At 46.5% G+C, this 24229-nt stretch overlaps 3 protein-coding genes across 3 annotated transcripts; 2 read left to right on the top strand and 1 right to left on the bottom strand.

Moving 5' to 3' along the window:
• Positions 1-370: 370 nt before the first annotated feature.
• Positions 371-7267, top strand: LOC135076016 (lysosomal aspartic protease-like). The gene is made up of 10 exons (XM_063970460.1): positions 371-534; positions 607-690; positions 805-931; positions 2398-2521; positions 3179-3297; positions 3384-3493; positions 3886-3972; positions 4174-4330; positions 5262-5468; positions 6573-7267. Exons 2-10 carry the CDS (start codon positions 629-631, stop codon positions 6732-6734), a joined length of 1155 nt encoding a protein of 384 aa, XP_063826530.1. The 5' UTR covers positions 371-534; positions 607-628; the 3' UTR covers positions 6735-7267.
• A 422-nt stretch (positions 7268-7689) lies between these two features.
• LOC135075953 (PHD and RING finger domain-containing protein 1-like) lies at positions 7690-15491 on the bottom strand. Its single transcript, XM_063970399.1, has 10 exons — positions 15354-15491; positions 14802-15272; positions 13515-13805; positions 10562-13438; positions 9918-10088; positions 9124-9558; positions 8860-9043; positions 8538-8647; positions 7981-8109; positions 7690-7794 (listed from the first exon to the last, which is right to left on the bottom strand). Exons 1-10 carry the CDS (start codon positions 15489-15491, stop codon positions 7690-7692), a joined length of 4911 nt encoding a protein of 1636 aa, XP_063826469.1.
• Positions 15492-18082: 2591 nt separating this feature from the next.
• Positions 18083-22491, top strand: LOC135075954 (zinc finger C4H2 domain-containing protein). The gene is made up of 5 exons (XM_063970400.1): positions 18083-18141; positions 18642-18813; positions 20597-20775; positions 21869-22000; positions 22365-22491. The coding sequence occupies exons 1-5, from the start codon at positions 18083-18085 to the stop codon at positions 22489-22491; spliced, it is 669 nt and encodes a 222-aa protein (XP_063826470.1).
• The last annotated feature ends 1738 nt before the right edge of the window (positions 22492-24229 follow it).

Consider the following 24229-nt stretch of genomic DNA (forward strand, 5'->3'; position numbering starts at 1 on the left):
GGGCCACGGGTTTTTTCTAAACGTTAGGTATATTAGCGCAAATAAATAAGTTTGTGGATCGCAATATTTAAATAACACAAATCAATCGGAATACTATAGACGCAAACTCGACAAGATACAAATCATTGCTTGTGTTGATTGCCTCAATATTATTAGATCTAACCTGCGACCACTACCTTTGTTGAGAACAAAGATTTTGATGTTCTAATGCGTTCCGCATTGCGCGTTACTTAAAAAAGTGCTATTTTATAAATTATTGGAGTCTGTCGAGAAACAGAATCAAAAAATTCTGCATAACATGGCTTAAAAGATAAGATGCCAGTGTTGTTTTTTTTCCTATTAAAAAGCTGAACTGTCACTTGCAGTTGACTTGTTGATGGTTGACTTGAATTTTTTCTGAACTTTTGCTTTGCTTTTGCTCGTTGGTTGTGGAACTAAATTTGATTAGTCATTTGGCAATCGTTTTTCGCTGCGCACGAAGACTATTGCGTCCATAATTATTTCTATGCGGTGATTTGTAACAGTCTGTTGAAAGTAAGATACTATTCGATTCATTATTTGTTTTGAGCTTGGAACGCACTTTTACATTGTTTTCTTGCATTCCAGAGACGCGTTTGGCAGAGCAATCATGGGGAAATTATTATTCCTCCTCTTCGTGTGCATTACCGCTTGTGCGGCAGATTTTATGAGGTGAGCATTGTCACTACAGCATCACGGTTAATGAAAATTTACCTCGGGTTATAAACACCCTGTAATAAAATCATAAAAGATTTGTAGTGAGCGTTGTGTATTTTTTCCGTTCAGAATACCTCTGTACCGGTTTCGGAGCGTGCGGCAGCACCTGCACGAGGTGGGCACGGAGCTGGCGGCGCTGCGCATGAAGTTCGCGGCGCGCGGGCCGGCGCCCGAGCCGCTCTCCAACTACCTCGATGTGAGTCCACACACCGTATCACCCACACCTAGAGCCGTCCACGCAGGGCAAAGGCTTCCCACAATGATTTCAACAACTGGTTCTGTGCTGCCCTCATCCATACATACTGGTTCTTGCACATTCATTAACCAGCAAGGATGTCTAATTATAATTAAAAGACCTGTTATTAAATATAGCAGCAATCGTCTATTGGAAACAATGCCTATCATTAAAATAATAGTAGCATGCCAAGTATTTGAATTGCGACTCAAATGGTCTGCTACAATGCTTAGGAGAGGTGAATCCAACAAATACTCTACTAACAAGCATGTTTTATGCAATTAAATTTGTTATTATGGTCCCATAGGTTTGATCCATTGACAAGTGTTTATTCTCAAAGAAGTTTCATAAGCCTCTATTTGTAAATAAACATTTTATTGTTTGCCTAAAATACATATTATTATGTGACTCTTGTTGTGTTATCAAGAGTTCCAGTTTGAGGTCATTGAGTTCGGTCACTCTAACAAGTGAGTGGAGTATTGATAACCTGGTATGTTATCACTGCGCTGTAGGTAAATAATCACAAATATATATTATTTAAGTGTACTCTTGACTAGTTTATTTACCATATATCTTGTAAATATGTATTAACTTATTTAAAAATATTAAGTTTCTTATACTTTTTGACTATTATGTTGGTTTATATCTAAAACATTTTCAAGTTATTTCAAAGCAAGTACTGCCATTATTATCTCCTAATTAATTACCTGTTTCCTGAGTGTTGTATTGTCTACATTTATTGTCATTACAGGGACAATAATGTTGATAATAATAAGTAATTAAATAACAATACCATTACACCCTTTAAATTATTTTATCTGATATAAGTTCTTTGGGAATAACTCTTGATGAAAATCGAGATTTTTTGTTTTTAATATAAAATTAATATACTAGCTTATGCTTCGCCTTTGTCAGCATAGATTTAAATAAAAATAGGCTTAACTAAATTACCCAATTAAGCCAGTAAGCCAGCCCTATTCAGATGTAAAGTAACTTTTTTTAAAATATAAATCTGTCTAGTAGTTTTTGTGCAAATTACATATTTTATGTCCATCCATCCACCCTGAAGATAATAATAATGATGAACCATCAACATCAGACATGACTTACGGCTGCGCTGCCCCTCGCTTCGCCTCCATGCCTACATCTACAGTCCAATTAGTTGATTTACCTAGAAATATCCAACACAATGAGCAAAGTATTGCTCAATTACTGCATTATCCAGCAGTGTTTTTCTGATGATTATAATTTTTGAAACAAAGGAAAAAATGTTTTTCCTTTGATTATGCTTTATAAAAATAAATCTCGTTCGCTATAATTTTGTCTTCAGTCAGAACGTTTCCTGACTTGTCAGGAGTCATTATTAAAACTCTTGAAATGTAAAACTGCACGGTCGTTTCATGCTCACGCGTCGCCTCTACCTTCAGGCGCAGTACTACGGGCCCATCACCATCGGCTCGCCGCCGCAGAGCTTCAAGGTGGTGTTCGACACCGGCTCCTCCAACCTGTGGGTGCCCTCCAAGAAGTGCCACTACACCAACATCGCCTGCCGTGAGTACAGCGGGCCTCGTGCCGCGCAAGCCCCGACGTAGGCGCTTGAACACGAGCCATTTCAAATGTTCTGCCTTCATTGGCCGTTAGACTAGAGTCGGATTGGCTTAACCTACATACAGGGTGTCCCAGAATGGGTGAATCAAACTGCTAGGGGAGGTAGCTCTACTAATGCAATATCCCTAAAAAATATGAAAAAAAAAATTTGAGTTCGGATTTTTTTTTTTAAATAAAGTGCTCTAAACTCGAAATCTAGTCATTATTTTCAAAAGTTTGTTTACAGATTAAATAGACGAAGCGATCATGTACAATTAATATTAGTAAGAAAAAAGTACAAAATTAAATAAACTCAAAACGCAGCAATTATAGCCAGATACTTAGGCAAAGCTGATTTATTTTCACTTTTTCAAAAAAATATTTTTTTTTGTGTCCTTATGCGCTTTTTTTTCATATTTTTTAGGGATAGTACATTAGTAGAGCTACCTCCCCTAGCAGTTTGATTCACCCATTCTGGGACACCCTGTATTAGTACTACGGATTGACAGATATTGTGGTTAATTTAATTATTATCAATAGGGTTCATCATTTTTCGTGGTGGTTAATGTTCAAGGCTTAATTTGTGGTTTTTCATCTATCTTATATTTCCGTTCTATGCAGTGTTGCACAACAAGTATGACAGCAACAAATCGAAGACCTACATCAAGAACGGCACGGAGTTCGCCATCCACTACGGCTCCGGCAGCCTCTCCGGCTTCCTGTCCACCGACGACGTGACCGTGAGTTAACGATCCAAAGCAAATGATCGGTAAATCGTTCATCAGTGTCAATATTCGAGGGTCATGAACTCGGCGCGTGTCGGCAGGTGGGCGGCATCCGCGTGCAGAAGCAGACGTTCGCGGAGGCGCTGTCGGAGCCCGGGCTGGCCTTCGTGGCCGCCAAGTTCGACGGCATCCTCGGCATGGCCTTCAGCAGGTGAGCGCGCCTCGCCTATTCGTACGAACGGTCTACTGATCTGCTCCCTGTAAGAGAGGAATCGGAACTCTACAGTTCTCTTCCTATATTACGAGTCATAATAGCCTAAATGACAAAATTTCAATTACTCGGTTATAAAAAAATATGTGTCCAATATTTTTTTTATTTATCTGTCTGTCTAATTAGAATTTAGATTTCATTACCCAGTCATCATCCTAACATTAAACGCTAACTATGCGCTGAAGCTAGTTTGATAACGGTAACTGTCATTGACCGTTGCACGCTTTGCGTGACCGCGACTATTGACGGTCAATTTGGATTTAATCACAAATAATTAGGTGCGTTGTGATCACGCCACGCGCTTCGATTGTACTAACGCTCGTGTGTTGCAGCATCTCGGTGGACGGCGTGACGCCCGTGTTCGACAACATGGTGCGCCAGGACCTGCTCAAGCCCGTGTTCTCCTTCTACCTGAATAGGTTAGTGTATTTCCTTCTTAATATTTTATATTTGGTGACAAATTCATTCGCCGCTGTGGTAATTTCTAAAGATTACCTTATTATTCGTATAAATTTTCTTTATCAGCTTCCACCTTTTTCTTTTTCTACCACACTGTTTAAATAATAACATTCGGTCAGAGAAGGGAGCTTCGTAAACTAGCACCGTTGATATCGCTTCAGGGACCCGGCGGCGGCGCAGGGCGGCGAGATCATCCTGGGCGGCTCGGACCCGGCGCACTACCGCGGCAACTTCACGTACGTGCCCGTCACGCGCGCCGCCTACTGGCAGTTCCAAATGGACGGCGTGCGCGCCGGCGACCACGCCTTCTGCGCCAACGTGAGTGCCCGCACTGCCCGCGCCCATAGGCATTAATACCATAGATACCGCAAGCAGCTCGTCAAAGCGTGCCATTCCGATATATCCAAATGGACATACATGGTCTAGTGATGTAGATGTTATTTTAACATCGATTTGCTCAAACGTTACATTAGATTGTAAAGAAAACATTTAGAAAATCTTGTTTAACTTCAAAAGTACCTGACCTAGCTTTATGAAACAAAGCGTATTGACAAAACTATGAATTAATACATTTATTAAAAATAAAAAGCTTGAGTTAGTCTTTATTTTATGAAACTAGGTCAGTAGCTCTACTAGACAAAGTGTACATTATAATCGCAAACCAGTCGAAAAATGGTCAAAAGGTCTTTTTTCGTATGGAATTACGATGGATTCGATTTTCGATTCGATCAAAAAGTGCAAGTTATCTAGAGGGGCAGGTACTAGGATATTTTTTGTGACTACGAGTGCAGTATGATTATTTTTACATTGCGGCAATCACTAAAAGTCTCTAAAATGACACTAATAAATTGGCACGCTCGTTTTCATACTACATAATTGCATGCGGCATCTATCCATGTCTGTGGCCCGCGCCCGGGCTCTTCATCGGACAGTCTTTTGCCTTAGAATAAAATTACTGCAACAATAACAATTTATTTTTGCATAAAGATAGACGTTATAGTGATAGGTCAATTTATATACAAAATTTTGACTTCATGTAATTTTTTTTGAAAATATACTTCCTAAACTGATTTTTTTATAAAATCACAATCGAATATTTCTTCGAAACTAAGCAAATACAACTACTAGTTTCTTCATCAATTTTATACATAATAGTAATATCTAACGATTGAATTAATAAAACATGGATGTCCGCTTCTAAGGCAAAATAAAACACTGTTCATCGGCGTCTGACTCGCGTGGTCCGCAGGGCTGCCAGGCGATCGCGGACACGGGCACGTCGCTGATCGGTGGGCCGGCGGCGGAGGTGTCGGCGCTGAACCAGGCGCTGGGCGCGTCGCCGATGGCGTTCGGCCAGTACGTGTTCGACTGCGCGCTCGTGCCGCGCCTGCCGCCCGTGTCCTTCCGCCTGGCCGGCGCCACCTTCACGCTCGACGGCGCCGACTACGTGCTGCGGGTGAGTGCCGCTCTCCGCACTGTATGCGCACACATATAAAAGGCATTGCACTGCAAGTCTTTTTGCAGTAAGCTTAGGCGCAAACCACCGATTTTTTGTTGGCCGATAATAATTGGGTCGGGCTGTTGATCAGTATGGAGATGTATGAAAGTGCGCACATTACACCGATTTGGTATCGGCCGATTCTTTATACAAATTAGAATCGGGCCAACTATCAGCCAACGAAAAGTCGGTGGTCTACGCCTAGGCTGTCTTACCTGACAAAAAAACAGTAGCGCATACATTGTGCATAGAACCGTTCACACGTGAACGATTTTTTTAATTTATAGGTTTTCAAAGCCTTTTATTTTACATTAAAATGTTCATAAAGCAATGCATACAGATTACAGGGTGGAAGATGGAAACATTGAATTTTTTGATCGATCCAGTTTATTCTGTAACCTATTATTGATACCGTTTGATAGAGCTCATGAAACAGTTTCAGGATCCATAACTTGTTTTTTTATATCTCGTATAGTTCAGAAATAATCGAGTGAGATCACTCATCGTTTCCACCCTGTATGAACACATCATCCTACTAATATTATTATAAAGGTGAAAGTTTGTGTGGATGTTTGTTACTCTTTCACGCAAAAAATACTGAACGGATTTGGTTGAAACTTTACAGTATTATTATTTGTAACCCAGATTAACATATTATCCCAACTATCCCAACTAATATTATAAATGCGAAAGTAACTCTGTCTGTCTGTCTGTTACGCTTTCCCGCTTAAACCTCGCAACCGATTTTGATGAAATTTGGCATAGAGATAGTTTGAGTCCCGGGAAAGAACATAGGATAGTTTTTATCCCGGTTTTTGAAACAGGGACGCGCGCGATAAAGTTTTTCTGTGACAGACAAAATTCCACGCGGGCGAAGCCGCGGGCGGAAAGCTAGTAGGCTATAATTTATGCGAATCTGTGGCACTAAATTTCACGCGGGTGAAGCCGCGAGCAAAAGCTAGTTCCGTATAATCGTAATTCAATCGATTTGTAATCTACTCAGAATTCGCTGAAAGATTTGAGCCAGGGTAACAATATACACGTGTTCCGTTGCCCCGGCAGGTGTCTCAGTTCGGCAAGACGGTGTGCCTGTCGGGCTTCATGGGGCTGGACATCCCGCCGCCCAACGGGCCGCTGTGGATCCTGGGCGACGTGTTTATCGGCAAGTACTACACGGAGTTCGACGTGGCCAACAAGCGCGTGGGCTTCGCGCCCGCCGTCTGAGCCGCCCGGCCGCGGCCGTCGCGTTAGGTACTCGAGCCTGACCGCCATCGAATTTGTTTTGTAGAAGGGATATTTTTGTCAATTCAATCGGTTCACTCCGGACACCAACCTATGATAATTATTATTATGTGCTTTGTATCATTTCTATGTAAGTAGTGGAAGTAGAATCCCCTCATAGTAGATTAGATGTATGTGTAGTTAGTATACTACAATGGTAGATTCATCGTAGCTCCTCACATACAAGTATGTCACAGATATTTATTTTATATAATCATGCTAGTTTTAGATGCAGATACACTAGTTTGTATATTTTGATAACCAAAGAAATGTAAAACATTTTCAACATAAATTGATATGCTATGCATCGAAGTTTATTCCTATAGTATGATTTAAATTTTTACTTTTTACTCTGCAATAAGATGTTGCTAGAATTTATGTAATCGGACATCCATGACAATATTATTTTACCTAGTGATGGTCTATGTTTCGTTATTTTTACTTTGTGCAGAATAAAGGTATAAAAAATATATAAATATTTTATTTACACACAGTAGTATATGATAACCGATATCTATTTTTATTCTATTTAGTCACCTCTATAAAACTTATGTAAGTAGACAATAAATTACACAAACAGGAAAATAGGGTCAATCACCAACTCTCGTGGGAACAGAAATTGCAATATTAAAAATAATGTTAACTTATTTATTATTGCTAGATGAACTATGGAACAGCATAGACTTTACACTTCTTATTCGACGACACATAACATCTTCGTGACACAACGTCACTTTAATAATTTAGAACGGGGAAAAGGTCCTCCAAAATTTGAACTGCCAATGAACTAATTCATGATTTATTCTATATAATTCATTTAAATAAAACGATTTAAGTAAAATACATCGTCAGTACATAAATTATAATTACAATAATCCTCTGAAGCGCACGGGGCGGGCTACGCCAGGCCGAGTTTGTTCTTTTTCCGGAACTTCTTCACGTACGCCTCCACCAGCGCCTGGATCTTGGTCGGGTTGATCTCGCCCGACTTGTTGTGACAGATCTGCGCACACCAACACATCGTTAGCCTCGTTCGCACCGAGTGATGTCATTTAGGAGCTAAACGTGTCTGAACACACATTTTAGTAGTGTTCGGCTTCATATAAATACCACTAATTACATAAACTGTAGTCGAGCAAAGTGCGAACGGTCGTTTGGTCAGTAGCGAGCGGGCGCTCCCGTCACGTACCTTGGGCACGGCGCGGCGCAGGATGTCCTTGTACTGGTCCTTGGTGACGCGCTTCTTGTTGTAGTGCGGCTTCAGCACCAGCTTCACCTCCTCCACCACGCGCTCCTGCCGGTTCAGCTTCTTCAGGAACTGCAACCACACAGAGGGCTACACCCGACGGACTCTAATGCCCGTTTTCACCATCAATCCCTAATTTTTAAGTGACCCCTATGAATACAAAATTACTGTTGTGTTACCATAGGGGTCACTTAAAAATTAGGGATCGATGGTGAAAACGGGCATAAGACTCTTTTTTAATGGGCTACTTCATTAAGAACTTGTTAGTGACCACTACCGTTCGGAGCTCTTTCTGAATAGAAAAATTAATGGTGACGTCGTTGTCGACGTCGACCTTGAAACTGGCTGACTGGACTTATTTTCATTCGATTTAAAAAAAAACTGAATTCCGTAGCTACACGAACGGAACGAACGATCGGGTGGGTCGGCAAAAAAAAGTGAGCACGCTTCATTCAGCCATCGCCACGCACACGCCTCGGAAGTAATGAAGGAGTACAGACGCTGGGGTAGCGGACCTTGCTCTTGACTTGCATCTCGACGGCGGAGCTGGGCAGGTCGTCCAGGATCTTGAGGTTGTCCTCGTCGATCTTCACGCCCACTTGCGTTTTTCCTGCGCAGATAAATATTTGACAACGCTCGTTCGCGATCGACCGACACGCAAGCGGAAGAATCTATCAGTATCGTAAGCGAAACTTTCGTCTCGAGATTGAGATCAATCGGGCCACGGATAATATAATCCGTGCGTCAAAAGTTACACTAAAAGCAATGTTTACGAATACGTTTTTGTGAAAATTAGCACAAGACAATAATACGGCTCGTCACCTTTCTTCTTGTTGAGCTTGACGGGCACCTTGGCGGGGTGCGCGCGCGCGCGGGGCCGCTCGGCCAGCGCGTCGAAGGCGTCGCGGCGCCGCGGCGGCTCGAACAGCTCGCCGAAGTCCGACGAGCCCGGCGAGTACGGCGACGAGCCGCCCGCCTCCGACTCCGCGCGCCGCACCGGCCGCGCCTGCGCACGCACGCGTCAGCGAGGGTCGGGCACACGAACAACGACAAGGAACGAGCAGCGGCACATACAACGTCTCTCACCTGCATCGGCTTGATCGGGTCGCTCTTGATGGGCGAGGGCTTGGCCAGGAACAGCTTGGGCGGCGCGTCGGGCAGCACGATGCGCGGCGGCGCGGGCGCGGGCGCGGGCGGCGGCTCGGCGCGCGCCTCGGGCGGCGGCTCGGGCGACACGTCGCGCGTGGACTGCAGCAGCGCCATGACCTTCTCCATGGGCGACAGCGGGCGGCGGTCGATGACGTCGTCGGCGGACAGGTTGGTCTTCTGCGCCGCCTCCAGCGTCATGGTGGCGCGCGGCGGCTCGGGCGGCGGCTCGCGCGCCACCGTGCCCGGCGAGCCCGAGGCGGAGCGCGTGGGCTCGAAGGGGTCGTAGGCGTCGGGCGAGCTGGGCGCCTCGGGCGGCGTGCTGGGCCCGCGCGCCTCCGACCCCGCCTCCGACGCGGCGCCCGCCGGCCGTTGCTGCGAATTCGACGGATTCATTAATGTGCCGACTGTGAAGGAGGAAGTGAACGCTTCCAGCAAAAAGTACAAGCAGAGTCGACGAACGTAACGTCGCACTGAAACAGAGACAAGAGACGCTTCAAAGATGGGGCACATCCTGGAACTCGATGAGAGGAAGTACTATTTAATGGAATATCAGTCAAATAATCCGCTCCCAAAATTAATTATGGTTATGAATAGCCAAAATGCTTCACGATCGTCTCGCGAAAACGCTGAAACTAAATCCGCGCGTCTGTGGATCGTCAGACGTTATACGATCGTCGACAGCGTCGAGATAAACGAACGAGGAAGAGAGCACGCCCTCCGTGGTGACTCACGTGCGGCTTGTCGGCGCCGGCGTCGGCGGCGGCGGCGGCGGGCGTGGCGCGGCCGGGCGGCGTGCGCGGGCCGGCGGCGGCGGGCGGCGCGGCGTCGGGCGGCGGCGGCGCGGGCTCGTCGGCGGGCTCGCTGTCGCTCAGCACGATGACGTTGCGCGGCGAGGGCGTGAGCTCGCGGAAGGGCGAGCGCGCCAGGTCGATGATGGCCACGGGCCGCGCGCACTCGTCCGCCTCCGCGCGCCGCCGCCGCCGCCGCCGCGAGCGCGCCGGCGACCCGGCGGGCGCGCGCTCCTGCTCCTGCGCCGGGGACCCAACTTGAGATACGAAATCGACCGAAGGCCGTCGTTCGACCTAGAACCGAGTCTAGACGACGACGTCGGTCTAGTTCCAGTTTAGGTCTAGTTAAATAGTGATTAATATTATAAGAAAAAACAAAAATAAGTTGTGAATCGGTCACTATGAAATGGACGATTCGAGAAGGGAACGGTGCACCGTTCGTGACTCACCTTGAAGCTCACGCTGACGAGTATGTTGTCCCCGGAAGTGAAGACTTCCTTGGAGGCGGCGGCGTTGGAGCGCTGGTGCCGGTGGCGCGCGGCGGCGTGGCGGCGGCGCGGCGTGCGCGGCGTGTCCGGCGACGGCACCGGCGGCGGCGTGCGCGGCGACAGCAGCCGCGAGTCCACCGAGCCCGAAGTGTCCCGCGCCAGCGGCGACGCCAGGCCGCGCTCGACGGAGCCCCGGGGCGAGCCCGTCACCCACAGCGGAGACCACGAGGCGGGCGCGGCCTGCGGCGGCTCGCGCGCGGCGCTGCGGCGGCGGCCGCGCCGGCGCTTCGGGCTGCGGCGCCGCTGCGGCCGCTCGGAGCGCGCGCGCCGCCGCCGCTTGCCCTTGGAGCGCGCGCGCGACGCGGAGCGCGAGGCCGAGGCGCGGCGCTTGCGCGGCCGGGAGCGCCGCCGCTCGGGGCGCCGCCGCCGCGCGGGCGAGGGCGAGGCGGCGCGGCGCACGGGCGAGGGGCGCGGCGAGGGACTGCGACGGCGCAGCGAGGGACTGCGACGGCGCGGCGAGGGACTGCGGCGGCGCGGCGAGAGACTGCGGCGTCGCGGCGAGGGACTGCGACGGCGCGGCTCGGGCGTGCGGCGCGGCTCGGGTGTGCGCGAGCGCGGCGTGGGCGAGCGCGAGCGGCGCGGCGAGACGTCGCGGCCGAAGGCGTCCTTGGCGCGGCGGCGCTTGTCGGTGACGACGGTGCGCACGTCGTAGCGCTCGAGGTCCTTGCGCTTCTCCTTGCGCTTGCGCTTGCGCTCGGCGCTGGAGTCGCGGCGGCGCTCGTCCTTGTCCTTGTCGCGGTAGTGGCGCTCCTTGCCGCTCTTGCTGAGCTTCTTGAAGGCGACGTCGCTCTTCTTGGACTTCTTGCCCTTCTCCTTGCCCTCCTTCTTGGAGTCGCGCTTGGAGTCCTTGCGCTTCTTCTTCCTGGCGGGCTCGGCGGCGGGCGGGATCTCGCCGTCCTCGGGCGCGGCGGGCGCGTCGTCGCCGAACAGCTCGTTGCCCTCGTCCTCGGAGATCATCTCGGTGTCGAGCCCGTCGAGCCCGCGGTCGCGCTCGGGCTCGAGCGAGGCGTCCTTGGACTTGTTCTCGTCGAGGCAGGGCGTGTAGCTGCGCTCGTCCTCGGTCTCGCTGATGGACTCGGTCATCTTCTCGACGGCGGCGCCGGGCGCGCGCGCGCGGGGCGGGGAGCCGGCGTCGGACGCGTCGCGGGCGTCGTCGCTGAGCGCGTCGTCGTCCGGCTTCTCGGCCGCGTCGGAGCCGCCGGCGTCGTCCGGCTCGGGCTCCTTCCCGGCGTCCCGCTCGTCCTTCTCCTCGTCGCTCGCCTCCCGGGCGTTCGGGACCGGGGACGCCCTCGCGCCGTCTTTATCGTCGTCGTCGTCGTCCTCTCCCTCGGAGGCGGACTCGCTCTCGGCGGCGGACTTGCTCTCGGAGGCGGCGACGGGCGCCGGCTCCTCGGTCGAAACGTTCTCCTCGGGCGACTGCGCATTTTTAATCTCGTCTTCTTTCGTCGTCTCCTCGTCCTCGTCGGGCTCGACGCGGCCGCGCGCCTCGAGCCCGCGCTCGCCGGGCGCGTCGTCGGCGGCGCGGCCCGCGGGGACGCGCGGCTCCTGCGCGGGCGCGGCGCGGTCGGCGGGCTCGGCCTCGTCCTCCGGCTCCTCCTCCTCCTCGTCGGCGTCGTCGTACAGGCTCATGTGTCTCCGGATGAGCGACGGCGTGTTCAGCTTGATCTTGATCGGGTTCCTCGGATTCGTGGTTATCGGGCACCTCTTGGACACCTTCTCCTTGAGCTCCTCGCGCGTCTTCCTCATGTCTGCGGGCGGGCGCGCGGGCGTGGCTGGCGCGGCGGGCGCGGGCTCGTCGTCCTCCTGCACCAGGTCGGCCATGTCGTCGGGCGGCGCGGGCGCGGGCGCGGCGGGCGGGCGCGCGCCGGCGTCGTTGGCGATGTGCACGCTGGCGGCGGAGTAGATGGAGAAGTTGGGGCAGTCGCCGTCGGAGTCGTCGTCGCTGCGCGCGGCCGCCGGCGCCAGCAGCGAGCTGTGCTCGCGCAGCACCTGCCGCACGCACACGTCCAGCACGCTGGCGTCCAGCGCGGGCGCCGGGCCGGGGGCCGCGGGGGCCTGGGCGGCGGGCGCGGGGTCGTCGCCGCTGTCGTCGTCGTTGGTCGGCTCGGTGGGGTCGTACTTCTCGGTGTCTATCACGAGACCCGAATCGCTCCTCTCGTCCTCCGACTTGTCCACGTCGGGCGTTTTGTCGAACTCGAAGACGGGCGGCTCGGGCAGCGGCCGGTAGGGCGGGGCGCGGGGGCGGGGGGGCTGCACGCGCATGTCGAGCGGGTCGTCGCAGGAGAGGCGCGCGGGCGCGGCGTCGCGGCGCGGGCCGGGCCCGCCGTAGGGCTGCCACGACGGGCCCAGGCTGGAGCGGCCGGGGCGCCGCTCGTCGTGCCTCTGGTTCTGCGGGAAGTTCTGCTGTCGGTTCGCGTCCCCCGGCGGCGGACGCCTGTTCCGGTCGAAGCCGTTGTCGTCGGCCTGCGGGTAGGAGTGGGGGCGGCGCGCGAAGCCCCCGTGGCCCTCGCCGTCCTGCGGGCCGCGCCGGTAGCCGTGGCCGCCCTGGGCGCCGGCGCCGTAGCCGTTGTCGGGCCGGGGGGCGCCGGCGCGGCCGAAGCCGCCGGCCTGCTCGCGGCGGTAGTCGCCGCGGTAGCCGCCGCCCCAGCCGCCGCGCGACTGCCCCGGGTACGAGGGCGCCTTCCGAGCCGCCCCCTCGTCCCCTTTCGTCAGATCGAGTCTCCCGTCGCCCTTCCCGACGGGAGGTCTGTCCTTTTTGACGGTCCGCACCTCGATGCTGACGCTCCCGTCCACCGAAATCGACACCACCGAGTTCCTGGAGTGCAGCTTCGCCTGACTGTCCAATATGCTCGAGAGCAAATCGGGCGCCGACGACGCGTGCGGGGGCGACGGCACCGAGACCATCTTTCTCCTCGCCTGCGAACACAATCACGGAGACGTCAGAGGGGAGATCGCGAGCACCGCGGCGAGGGGTCCGGGTCGCGACGTTTACCTGTCTGTAGGCGCTGAAGACGCCGGCGGTCGGGCGGACGGCCACGGCCGTGGAGGCGGCCTCGGAGGCGCCGGCGTCGTCGTCGTCGTCGAAGCGGTCGAGCTGGTGGCGCGCGCCGAACAGGCTGAGCGCGGGGATGGCGGCGGCGCGGCGGCGCGCGGCCAGCGCCTGGTGGCCGGCCGGCGGCGCGCGCTGCTCGCGCTCGGCCCCGCGCAGGTCGGCCAGCCGCGCGCGCACGCTGGCGCGCACGTGCGAGCGCCGCGCCACGGTGCGGGGCTGCCGCTTTTTAGACTGAAAATTGAAATTGCGCCAGGTGAGCGCCCGTCGTTGACGGTGCTTGAGGGGTACGAACAAATTTGGCGGAACCTAGCTTTACCACGCGATACGCGGTGACCGTTCACGGGCGGTGTGAAAATGAGACCAGTGTTATAATACTGTATAGAAACATAATGCTTACTCTTGGTTTTTTTATTCTTCTTTTAACTCTTTTTGTGATTGGAATTTTGCCATTTTCCTCCACCTCATATTCGATTATGACCGCTTTGGTTCTTCGTCTCTTGTACTTTCTTCTTTGAGGTCCGTTGGTACGCCTTCTTGTAGTGCCCGCGCTGGTGTTGCCTCTTCTGCTGATTCGGGTGCCCCGTGACGTTGATGGAGCTGAATCTACATTTGAGGAACTGCCTCTGCTACCTGTTGAGGTAGACGGTTCATCCGATACGATGTTTCGGGATGACCCTCTTATATGTCTGGGTTCTCTGAATCGGGGTAGGAGAGGCATGGGCATATCAATATCCTCCAATCCAGAGAATAAACCCTCAATCTCAGACAACTGAATGACATCTAAAATACTGTCACAATTAGGACAGAGCCACTGTTCTGCTGGAATCTGTAAACAATATTATTAATTCTTACAATAATTGGTTTTGTTTTTCATTATTTGTTTGTACCTATTTTACAACACAATCCAGTGGGTAATGGGAACCATAGCAATTACAAAATCATCCTCATCATTATCCAAAGTAATAAATAACACAATTATTATTAATACATTTTTAATTTAATGAATAATTTACCTCTGTTAAAGGAGGAGTAAGGCACTGCATGTGAAAACCAAGGTCACATCCATCACAAAGCAGCATACTTTCTTCATTTTCTGCATTTCCACAGATCTGTACACCAATTTCAGTAATGACAATATAATTAAGTCTATTTTACTATTATATCTTTATACTCCAACATTAACATATTAGAATTTTGTTTCATAATTATAAACGCACAATAACTTACCTCACATGTAGTAGGATCCTCTATAACGAGCATTTCTACTGATGGTCTGCGTTCTACAACCGTCACAGGCTCAGTGCGCAGTACTCTGCCACCAGCACAAGCCCGTACAACAATAGAATCAAATGTAAGTCTGTCCACAGGACATGTGTTTACATTTTTTGACCATTCTGTGATGCAGTCCAAGCAGAAAATGTGTTCACAGTTTTGTGGTGTGCCCACTTCTTGAGAAGTGAAACGCATCAGGCAGATAGAGCATTTATCTGAGTTTCCTTCAGAACTGTCAGATGCAAAGCCAGAGGCGGGCCTTGAGGGACCGGGAGCAGGCTTAGGGGCGTCGGATTGGTCTGTGGCCCATCCAGAGGTGTCACTGTCCCCGTCAGAATCCCGAAGCTTCGGCAGCGTTCGTTTGCGTCGCGCTCCCGCACACACAACAGAACTCCCGCTAGTGTCAGTCTCGGCATCGCTAACCACCTGAAACCAATTATTAACATGACTGAGACACTGTGATAATTTAATAATCCACTCTAATCTGCGATCTTTTGTGATATTCACCCTCATTCGCTTTCTACGTGTCCCCGTGGGAGCGATGCACTCGTCGCTGTCGGAGCTAGAGTTGGACGACATTACCACCACCCGCTTGATCTTGCGCTTGGGGCGCGGTGCCGAATCCTCGCTGCCGTCGTCACTCATTCTAATTCGAGTTGTAAACACCGAATAACGAAGGTAAGTGGTGCCTCACCAGGACACGAAGCACTAGAGGCAAAGGTGTAAATGACCTTTGATATGGAGTATTGGAGTCATTTGAAATGAAATATCTATTTCACCTAGTTATTAATTAAAACTTAACATGGAAAATTATCTACATTAAAATAAAGCATACGCGTTAGGTTGAAATTGGTATTTTGACAGCAAGCCGCTATCGATGGTCAGGCAGCCATTTTTGTTTGAACTTTTTTAAATTTATCTCTTTGGTAATTGACGCAAAAGAGTATGTATGAGACATCCTTGAGACATCTTTTTTTTCAATAAATTAATTTTAAACCACAAAATAAAATAACAGTCCTTCTTTCAACTTTGAAATATTAGTAGAATAAACTAAAATTTTAATAATATACCATAAAACCATAAACGAAAGATAATCTTAGTTGTGAATAGGTCGCGCAGCACGAGTTGAGGCAATTAATACATAAGCAAAGATTTGGATTAGCCCCTCTAGACAAGTTATTGAAAAAACAGAGGAGTGGGGATGAAAAATGAATGAATTTCATCCCCACTCCTCTGTTTTATTGACTTGACTTGGCTAATTTCCGCGCAGTGTAAACGCAGCAATACTTTTTGATCAAATCGAAAATCGAAACCGTTATAAAAAAAGGCTTTTCGACCATTATTCAACTTTGCAATTCTAATGTGCACTTTGTCTAGATCCACTGTGGCTTTTCGACCATCTTTCGACATAAAAACTGTCACATTTGGCATTGTGTCTACTTTAACGGGGGCTGTACTACGCTTAGAGATGGGTTTCCACCCGGGTAAAAACCCACATGAGGGTAAAAACCCAATAAAAACCCGTTTCATTCCACCCGTGGGTGTTTACACCGGGTGAAAACAAATAATTTTATAATTATTTCAATTGGTATCTTTTCTTTATTTTTATTGAATTTTTCTCATTTAAGTTTATTGATTAATAAGTAATAAGTGAAATTTAACACTAATATGCATTTATATCGTGGCCAAATCGTAAAATTGATCACGTTATGATGATGTGACCAATTATTTTATAAAATGGTGTTATTTCAAGAATCGTTGAACCGATTTAAAAGAAATTTAGTAGGAACACAATAATTTGTGATCATGGCAAGGACATGGAGGGGGGGATGCCAAAGATGCCAAACACTCTCTTTGATGACATTACGGTATAAAGTTACAAATAACAACACCAACTACAAAGTACTTCTGCTTAAAAACTTGAAATCGACCGCCCTTCCGCCACTGTAACGCATTGTAACGTTTTTCAAGACCTCCTCTCCCCCCAGATTGCATTACGTAACACTAGAACGCCCCCTTAGCAACAAATACCATTTCTCACTTTAAAAAAACGCTATTTTTGTTTTCACCCGCCAGAATGGGTGATAATGGGTAAAAACCGGGTTTTTACCCAAATCACCCGGTTTAAACCCAATCGGGTGAAATGGGTTTTTACCCACTACCCATCTCTAACTACGCTTGATCATTGATGAGTTGACGACGTCTTTAGTTATTCTTCAAACTGATTTGTTTGTTAATTTCAAATACTTATAAATGTGTAATCGTGTGTTCGCCTCGAATTTCCTTGCGTGCGTGACCTAATATAATATTATTGTGTATCTAACAGAGAGGTATCTTAGAAATAGTCACTTAAGCAAGTCTTGCGTCTTGGCCCTCTTCGTAGAATAGTTACAACAACTAAATAGTTTTACAAAATTTTTTCTTACAAGTTTCAATTTTCAATAAGGCCATCAATGTATTACGCAAAGATTTGTATAAGGATCCTTCTAAACCTCTCTTTTAGTGAAATGAAATAAAACTCGGCTATCAAAGGATATCTACCAAATTTAATTGTTATGGTGTTATTCGTTTGTTTACTGTTTTATAATTACCTTGTTTTTTCTTCTTCTCTTCCTGTTCATTGCGCCCCCCTGCTGAAAATCAGTTTCGAGACAAGCCCTGGCACGGTCTTGATGTATGCTGAGCGGGTGTCTTTTTGTCAGAGGGGCACAAGCAGCTATCTGTCCATTTGTGTATCTCTTTCATTATGTACCTATGTCTTTCCTGCTTGTATGTCTTTCTTTCAAATAAAATCTATTCTATTCTATTCTATTCAATATTGGTGGGAAGGGGGATGCTGGTGTTTGTCGCGGGAGGAGGTGCGAATTTTTTGACGCCGCGGCGCCGAATTTTACCGCTCGCGCTCGCGCAACAGTTAGTGCAGAGAGAGTGCACCTCGTTCGCATCGCAGTCGCACTCATATGAGAATGATGAGAATTAAAATTTATGTTCACAGCGCACCCGCCCACAACGTGTTTTCTCTAATTGATCATAATTATTCGGATTACGATCAGTGAATCGATTATTCAATTGAAATTCCCATCTTATTGACATCTCCCATTCCATCCAAACATCCAATCCATTAAGTATGGCACATCACTAGAAACAAAGTGTGCATGGGTTGAAAACTTGTATTTTGCTGTGTTTTCCTTTATTTCGCCAAAAACCGCTTAATTCTTAGCAAAATTGCATAAGAAATGACTGCAGAAAACGAACGTGAAATATATCACAAGTTAGAAGCAATGAAAGAGATCAGGTACTTCAGTTTTTCAATAAAATCAGTCAAAAAGCTTCTCTACTTCGCACCTGTGGACTCGATCAATAAACACTTGACACCGTTTTTATTTCGCTTTGTGTTTTTAACTCGTTTCTAAAGCTGTATTTTAGGATAGTTTATTATCGTATAGATTTCAAACTTAACAATTATTATCGACATGATAGCTCAGAGCTTTCTTTCAAAAAGTTTTGAAGAGATGTAAGGTCAAAGACTCAGATTTCTCAGATAAATTCAATAAAATTAGAGTAATTTTAAGTACCTACATGACATAAACTTTTTAGCTTAATGTCGTAAGTTTAAATAATTGTAAATTTAAATTTCAGTACTAAATAAATAATGAACAAAATAAAAATGGTTGTAGGTTATTCATAATTGGCTTATTTTGTCTCAACAACTGATAATGTACTAGCACTCATCATAACTTGGTAACTTCATTTGGATTGAAGCATTTCATATTAAATAATATAAAATAATTGCAGAAACAAAACTATAACACTGGAGCGGCTAAAACGGAGCATCCTGAATGAAGTCCGTAGCGGGGACCAGGAGGGCCGCTGCCTCGCGCAGTACAAGCGCGAGATGGAGCTCCTGCAGCAGGAGAAGATGAGCCACGTGGAGGAGCTGCGCCAGATACACGCAGACATTAATGCAGTAAGTTTAAGACTGGAATCTGTGAATTTTCTTACCAATCTTTAATGTTTACAACAGTTTTAGTAAATCAAATTTTTTTATTTCATATTGTATGTGAATACTTAATATGAAATGTGTCTTCCTGGGAAATGATAGGAAGTGTACATCTCACAGAGCAGGCCCTATAAATAGCCTGTTTGTTTTTATAGCTCCAAGCTTCATTGTTCCAGCTGGAGCACTTGCTTTGTTTATTTGTGTTGGCAGAGTGGCCTCACTGTGCATTAGAAAGCCAACATACAAAAATAAAACGTTTTAGTTATGCCTCGGCTTAAGATGCTGACCTTTTCTTTAATTTTTTTAATATAATAATGCAAAATAATATCAAGTATTGGGATCTCTCATTTTGCTTAGATTAATTTTAAAACTTATTCTACTTTTAGTTTTTTCTAATTTAATTTATTACTGTAAATAAAATATCAGCTGTCAGGTCTGATTTCTTAATTAAGTGTTAAACTAGATTTTTATTAATTAAGATAGCTTAAATTATATTAATGTGGCATTTTGCATACTGGGTGGCTATGCATCGGTTGACAGGTTCATTTCCTTCACAACACAAAAAATTGTGTGCATGATAGGGTTTCTGATTTCTCGACCTATTTTTTTTCTCGAGTTTCGAGAATTCTCGAGGCCAAAGTCTCGAGTTTTCTTGGGTCTCGAGTCTTTTAATGAAAACTGCTGAAATCGGTTGAAATTTAATAAAAACAGGTTTTTTAAATCTAATATACTTACTTTTATGCAAAACAATCAATATTCGAATTTAGTACCACTTATTTTGGTAAGGAAATAAACAAAAAATAAAATCTTCTTTCATAACTAATATTTACTAATAATCATAACAAAAGTCATAAAGTCGCGTGTATTTTAAGGATAAATAACAATAAAAATCTGGAGCTACAATTCACAATCACTTGTTTTCTAAAGAACACAAGTCCAAATAGCAAAATTACGATAAATAAATAAATACATTTTCAATTTTTTTTAGACTTTAGTCGATACTACGCTTCTACGTAATATATGCACATGTCGTGGCAGCTTTTAATTAAGGCTACACTATAAACACGTATTGTTTTCAATGTTTTTTCCCGTTAATTGTGTATGTCTTGTTAGCTGTCCTTAAATAAATAAATAAATAAATAGTTTTTTATGAACAAAAAAACTTTTAATAACGACTTGAATAAACTTTACGAGGAGGCACGAGTACCTAACCTAACGTCTGTTAGGTAAGGTAACTGTCTAGTTAACAAATTTTTCAGTCAGATTATACATACATAATAAATATAGCATACTCGTTGGTGAACATTATTACTTAGTTTCGATTGAGATCCTTACTTGCAAATCAAATCAGTTAAAAAAGGAAAGACTAGGCCAGTCTAAGAGCAACGTTGACCTATTAAATAATAAAAAACTTACTTTTGTCTAAGAAAATAGGCTTTCAAGAATATTATAGCTTCAAAATCGAAACTCGAGAATTCTCGAGCTCCGGTAATTTTTTTCTCGTCTCGAATGAAGCCAAATTTCTCGAGTTTTCTCGAGTTCGAGAAAGCTCGAGCAGAAACCCTAGTGCATGAACATATTTTATTATTGTTTGTTTGTATTGGTCTGGGTATTTTATTACAATCTTTATTTAAAAAATCTTTATTGGTTATCTTCATCGTCTTATTACTCACAGAACAAGCTTTGGTCAGTTTAGGAGCAGACGGCGCAGCGTACGAACGTTAAAGAATATGAATGATCATGTTTGCAGATGGAGACAGTGATAAAGCAAACGGAGGAGAGCATGACGCGCAAGCTGTCGACGGCGTCGCGGCTGCACGAGGACTACCGGCCGCTGAAGGCCGAGGTGGACCTGCTGCGGCGGCAGTGCCTCGGGCTCGAGCGCCTGCCCGACCTGCACGAGGAGGAGGGCTCGCCCATCACGCCCGAGTGAGCACCCGCGTCCGCCATGCTGATTACTGATGCAACCAATACGAATATTCGTATTCGCCGAATAGTAGACATTAACCGAACATTCATATTCGGTGAAATAATAATTACGAATACGAATGCCTACTTTTTAAAGATTTTGTCACACACGAGTGTGTTTCCGAACACTATAGCCACACCGACACGATGGGAAAACCCCGGTCAGTCAGTATGTAACAAAGTAGTAAGTAAGTTCTCTTCCGGAATTTGACAGTCAATAACAGGTCAATTGTACAAATTATAGTGATACGATAACATAAAAAAATACATTATATGTAAATTTCAGTTACTAAAACATTAACCATAATAAATAGAGTTAAATTTATGAGTATTTCATGACTATGTAGAGATATTCGTATTCGCCGAATTCTTCTTCTCAGTCGGTACACTCTTGTCAGAGTGGTCGTGGTCATCATCTTGAATCACGATTCAGAGTGATGTTCCTCGTAATACGGCGCCATTCCTCGCGGACTGCAGCTTTCCGGGTACTTTCGCTAACCGAGCACTTAGTTGCGGCCTTGCCGAATAGAAGAATAGAAGATTTAATATTTGTATTCGTAAAAGTAGTATTTGTTGCATCACTATGCTGATCGATGGACTACATCATTTGACTGAAAGTAGCGCTTGTTAGAAATTGTTAGCGAAATTGCGATCGCCATGGCAACCACCGAAAACTTTTAGCACAGTATGTTTTCGGCAAGGACACGATTGCTAACTTCAAAAGTGACGTTTTCCCATATTAAATTTTTTTTGCAGTGTTAGCACTTCTGGCTAAAATAAAAGGCCGCAGTTTTTCTTACTAGCGCTATTTTCGGCCTAACGCCCCCGACGACGCAGTCTGTCTGGGTCCAATGAGTGCTGATGACCTGAAATTTTAAAATCAAACCAAACTTGATTGAATTAAAATAGCAAATCTAGCTCAAAAGTCTTTTGAACGAGCAAATGTAGTCTACCTACGTTAGAATTTTAGTGTTCAGATACGCGTTGAGTGCTGCCTTTTTTTGAAAAACTTTATTATAGAGTATTAATTTATTTAATGAATGGTGTTTCGCAGCCGCTTCCCGCCTCTGTCGGCGGCGCCGGCGCGGCCCGCCGCCTTCCTGCCGCCGGCGCCGCGCAAGCCGCCGCCGCCGCCGCCCGCGTTCAGGTCTGCTCTCGACCAAGATTTCCTTACCGTCTCGCTGAGGTTCGCTTTCGTTATGTTTTCTTATAATTTCCCCCCGTAACCCTCACCCTCACCCTCGCCTCGATCCCACCCACACCTCTTTTTATGTGCACTTTATTTTTTTTAGTCATGCACAGCATTCTTATGTTGTTCATTTAATCGTTTGGTTGTTAACATTCTTTTGCATCGTTTAATATTCGCCACGTAAACTTTTTATTGCATTTATTTTAACCATAATCGATTCAACCGCCGATAGGCCTTTAAGCGGTTCACGTTCAAATGATGATGAGGAACAACGGCTGATATGTTTCTTACACACTTCCGATTTAAAATCGTCATTGAATCCGTCATTACACCCGCTCGCTGACCGCGCACGTGCCCGCAGGCAGCAGCCGCCGCCCATGAAGTCGTGCCTGTCGTGCCACCAGCAGATCCACCGCAACGCGCCCATCTGCCCGCTGTGCAAGGCCAAGAGCCGCTCGCGCAACCCCAAGAAGCCCAAGAAGAAGTAGTCGCCGCCGCCGCCGCCGCCACCGCCGCCGCCGCCTCCCGCCGCCTGTCGCCACCCGCCGGACATCGCGCCACACATTATATGCACGGCCTCCTGCTCCGCCGTCAACAGTTATTTCGGATCTATCCACCCGACTGAGCTGCCGGCGTGAACAGTAGAGATGGATAGATGCGAACACGAGACAACGGCGTTAGAGCAGGACGCCCCGCTAGTCAGTTTAGTCAGGTCTAGTGAGGTTCAGTGGACTATGGACATGTATTGATCAGTTAATATTATTTAATTTACTGCCGTTGATCGAAGGTGGAGACTGGAGAGAGATGTATAATATTGGTGGGATTATCTTTCACTTTCCAACCATTATCCTTAGGTACAGCACCTGTCCTGTATCGTGATGTGGATCGGATGGAGCGTTTGAGTTGTCCATCTGGTCTAAATATGTATGTAATTAGATTTCTTATTCATAAATCGTTAGTTGATTTATGCATACCTAGTCCCACTAACCATAATGTCACGGTAAATATTTGTGGCGCAAAGGTAATTTTTTTTTCTACTAAAAGCAAAGGTGAGCTTATTTTTCAATTCCAATACTAAAGACAGACAAAATAGACCATGTCTGTCTTTTACATTTGGATTTTAGTGTATTTTGTAGACACTCAGTTTATCAATTTCGTTACATTTTTTATTTGGTATGATATTACTAGTCTTCACGGGTTGATCGATTGCATTTATGGATTAGTGGTACGAGTGAGATTAAAACTGTATTATAGTTATTTAGGTAATGTCATAGTGCGGTTATTATAGGTTCTAAACTAGAGTGTGTCGATGACCTGGAGCTGAAAAATTGACCTAGGAACGTGAGGGCTTCTGGACTCGTTGAGCCAACGAACACGTGTGTTTAGCAAATTGATAAAGTATTAACTTGAACGTTTAGATAAGAACCACTTGTAGATTTTGTACATAAACTACAGTGATGCGTAGATGTAAGATGTGATAGCAAATTATTTAAATATGCGCACATTGAAGTGTGTTTTGTGCCCAATTTTAATCTTAAAGCTGTTGGACACGGGTAGCGCATGGAATAGGCTAAAGTTTATCAGTGATAAACTGTATCTGTATCCCCTTTTTCATAAAAACTAAAACAGTCATAACACTGTTACAATAATTTTAAGTTTAGTCAAGCAGAACTGGGAAAGTAACGTTTTGAATGAAATCGTTTTTAGTTAAAACAGTGTTACAAATTATTTACTTGTTTTATACGTTAAGATAAGGGGTATTCATAAGAGTTACACATAAGTAATTTGGATTTTTTTCTAGGATTGCTTGAGGTTGATTGATGAAGTATTATATTTATTCTTTTGCTGGTTCAAACTAGAATGATGTTGGTTTTAAGTACTTTCTGTACTTAAGTTTTGTTAATTACAATGTACAAAATGTGGAAATGTCGTATATTTTGTATGACGGAAACGTGAAGCCGTATTTCTCTGCTTAGACGTAAGTAACGCAAGTGTAAATAACAGATGCGCAGTTATTATAAGTGTGAATAGTTTTGTTTTTACAATACAAACTCTGTCTCTGTCATACATAGTTTTATTTTAGGTTAATATCGTTGAATCTCCCGAACAGCTCTTTGGCGTGTCGATGAATCATTGTTTACCTCACTATTAGCGATCATCGCCCCTCCCCAATTATCCTTAGTCTGTGTTATGAAAATATCACTCTTTGGTAGGTAGAGTTAACCT

This window comes from Ostrinia nubilalis, chromosome 11 (genome assembly GCF_963855985.1).
Source record: "Ostrinia nubilalis chromosome 11, ilOstNubi1.1, whole genome shotgun sequence".
In the NCBI taxonomy this organism is placed as follows: Eukaryota; Metazoa; Arthropoda; class Insecta; order Lepidoptera; family Crambidae; genus Ostrinia; species Ostrinia nubilalis.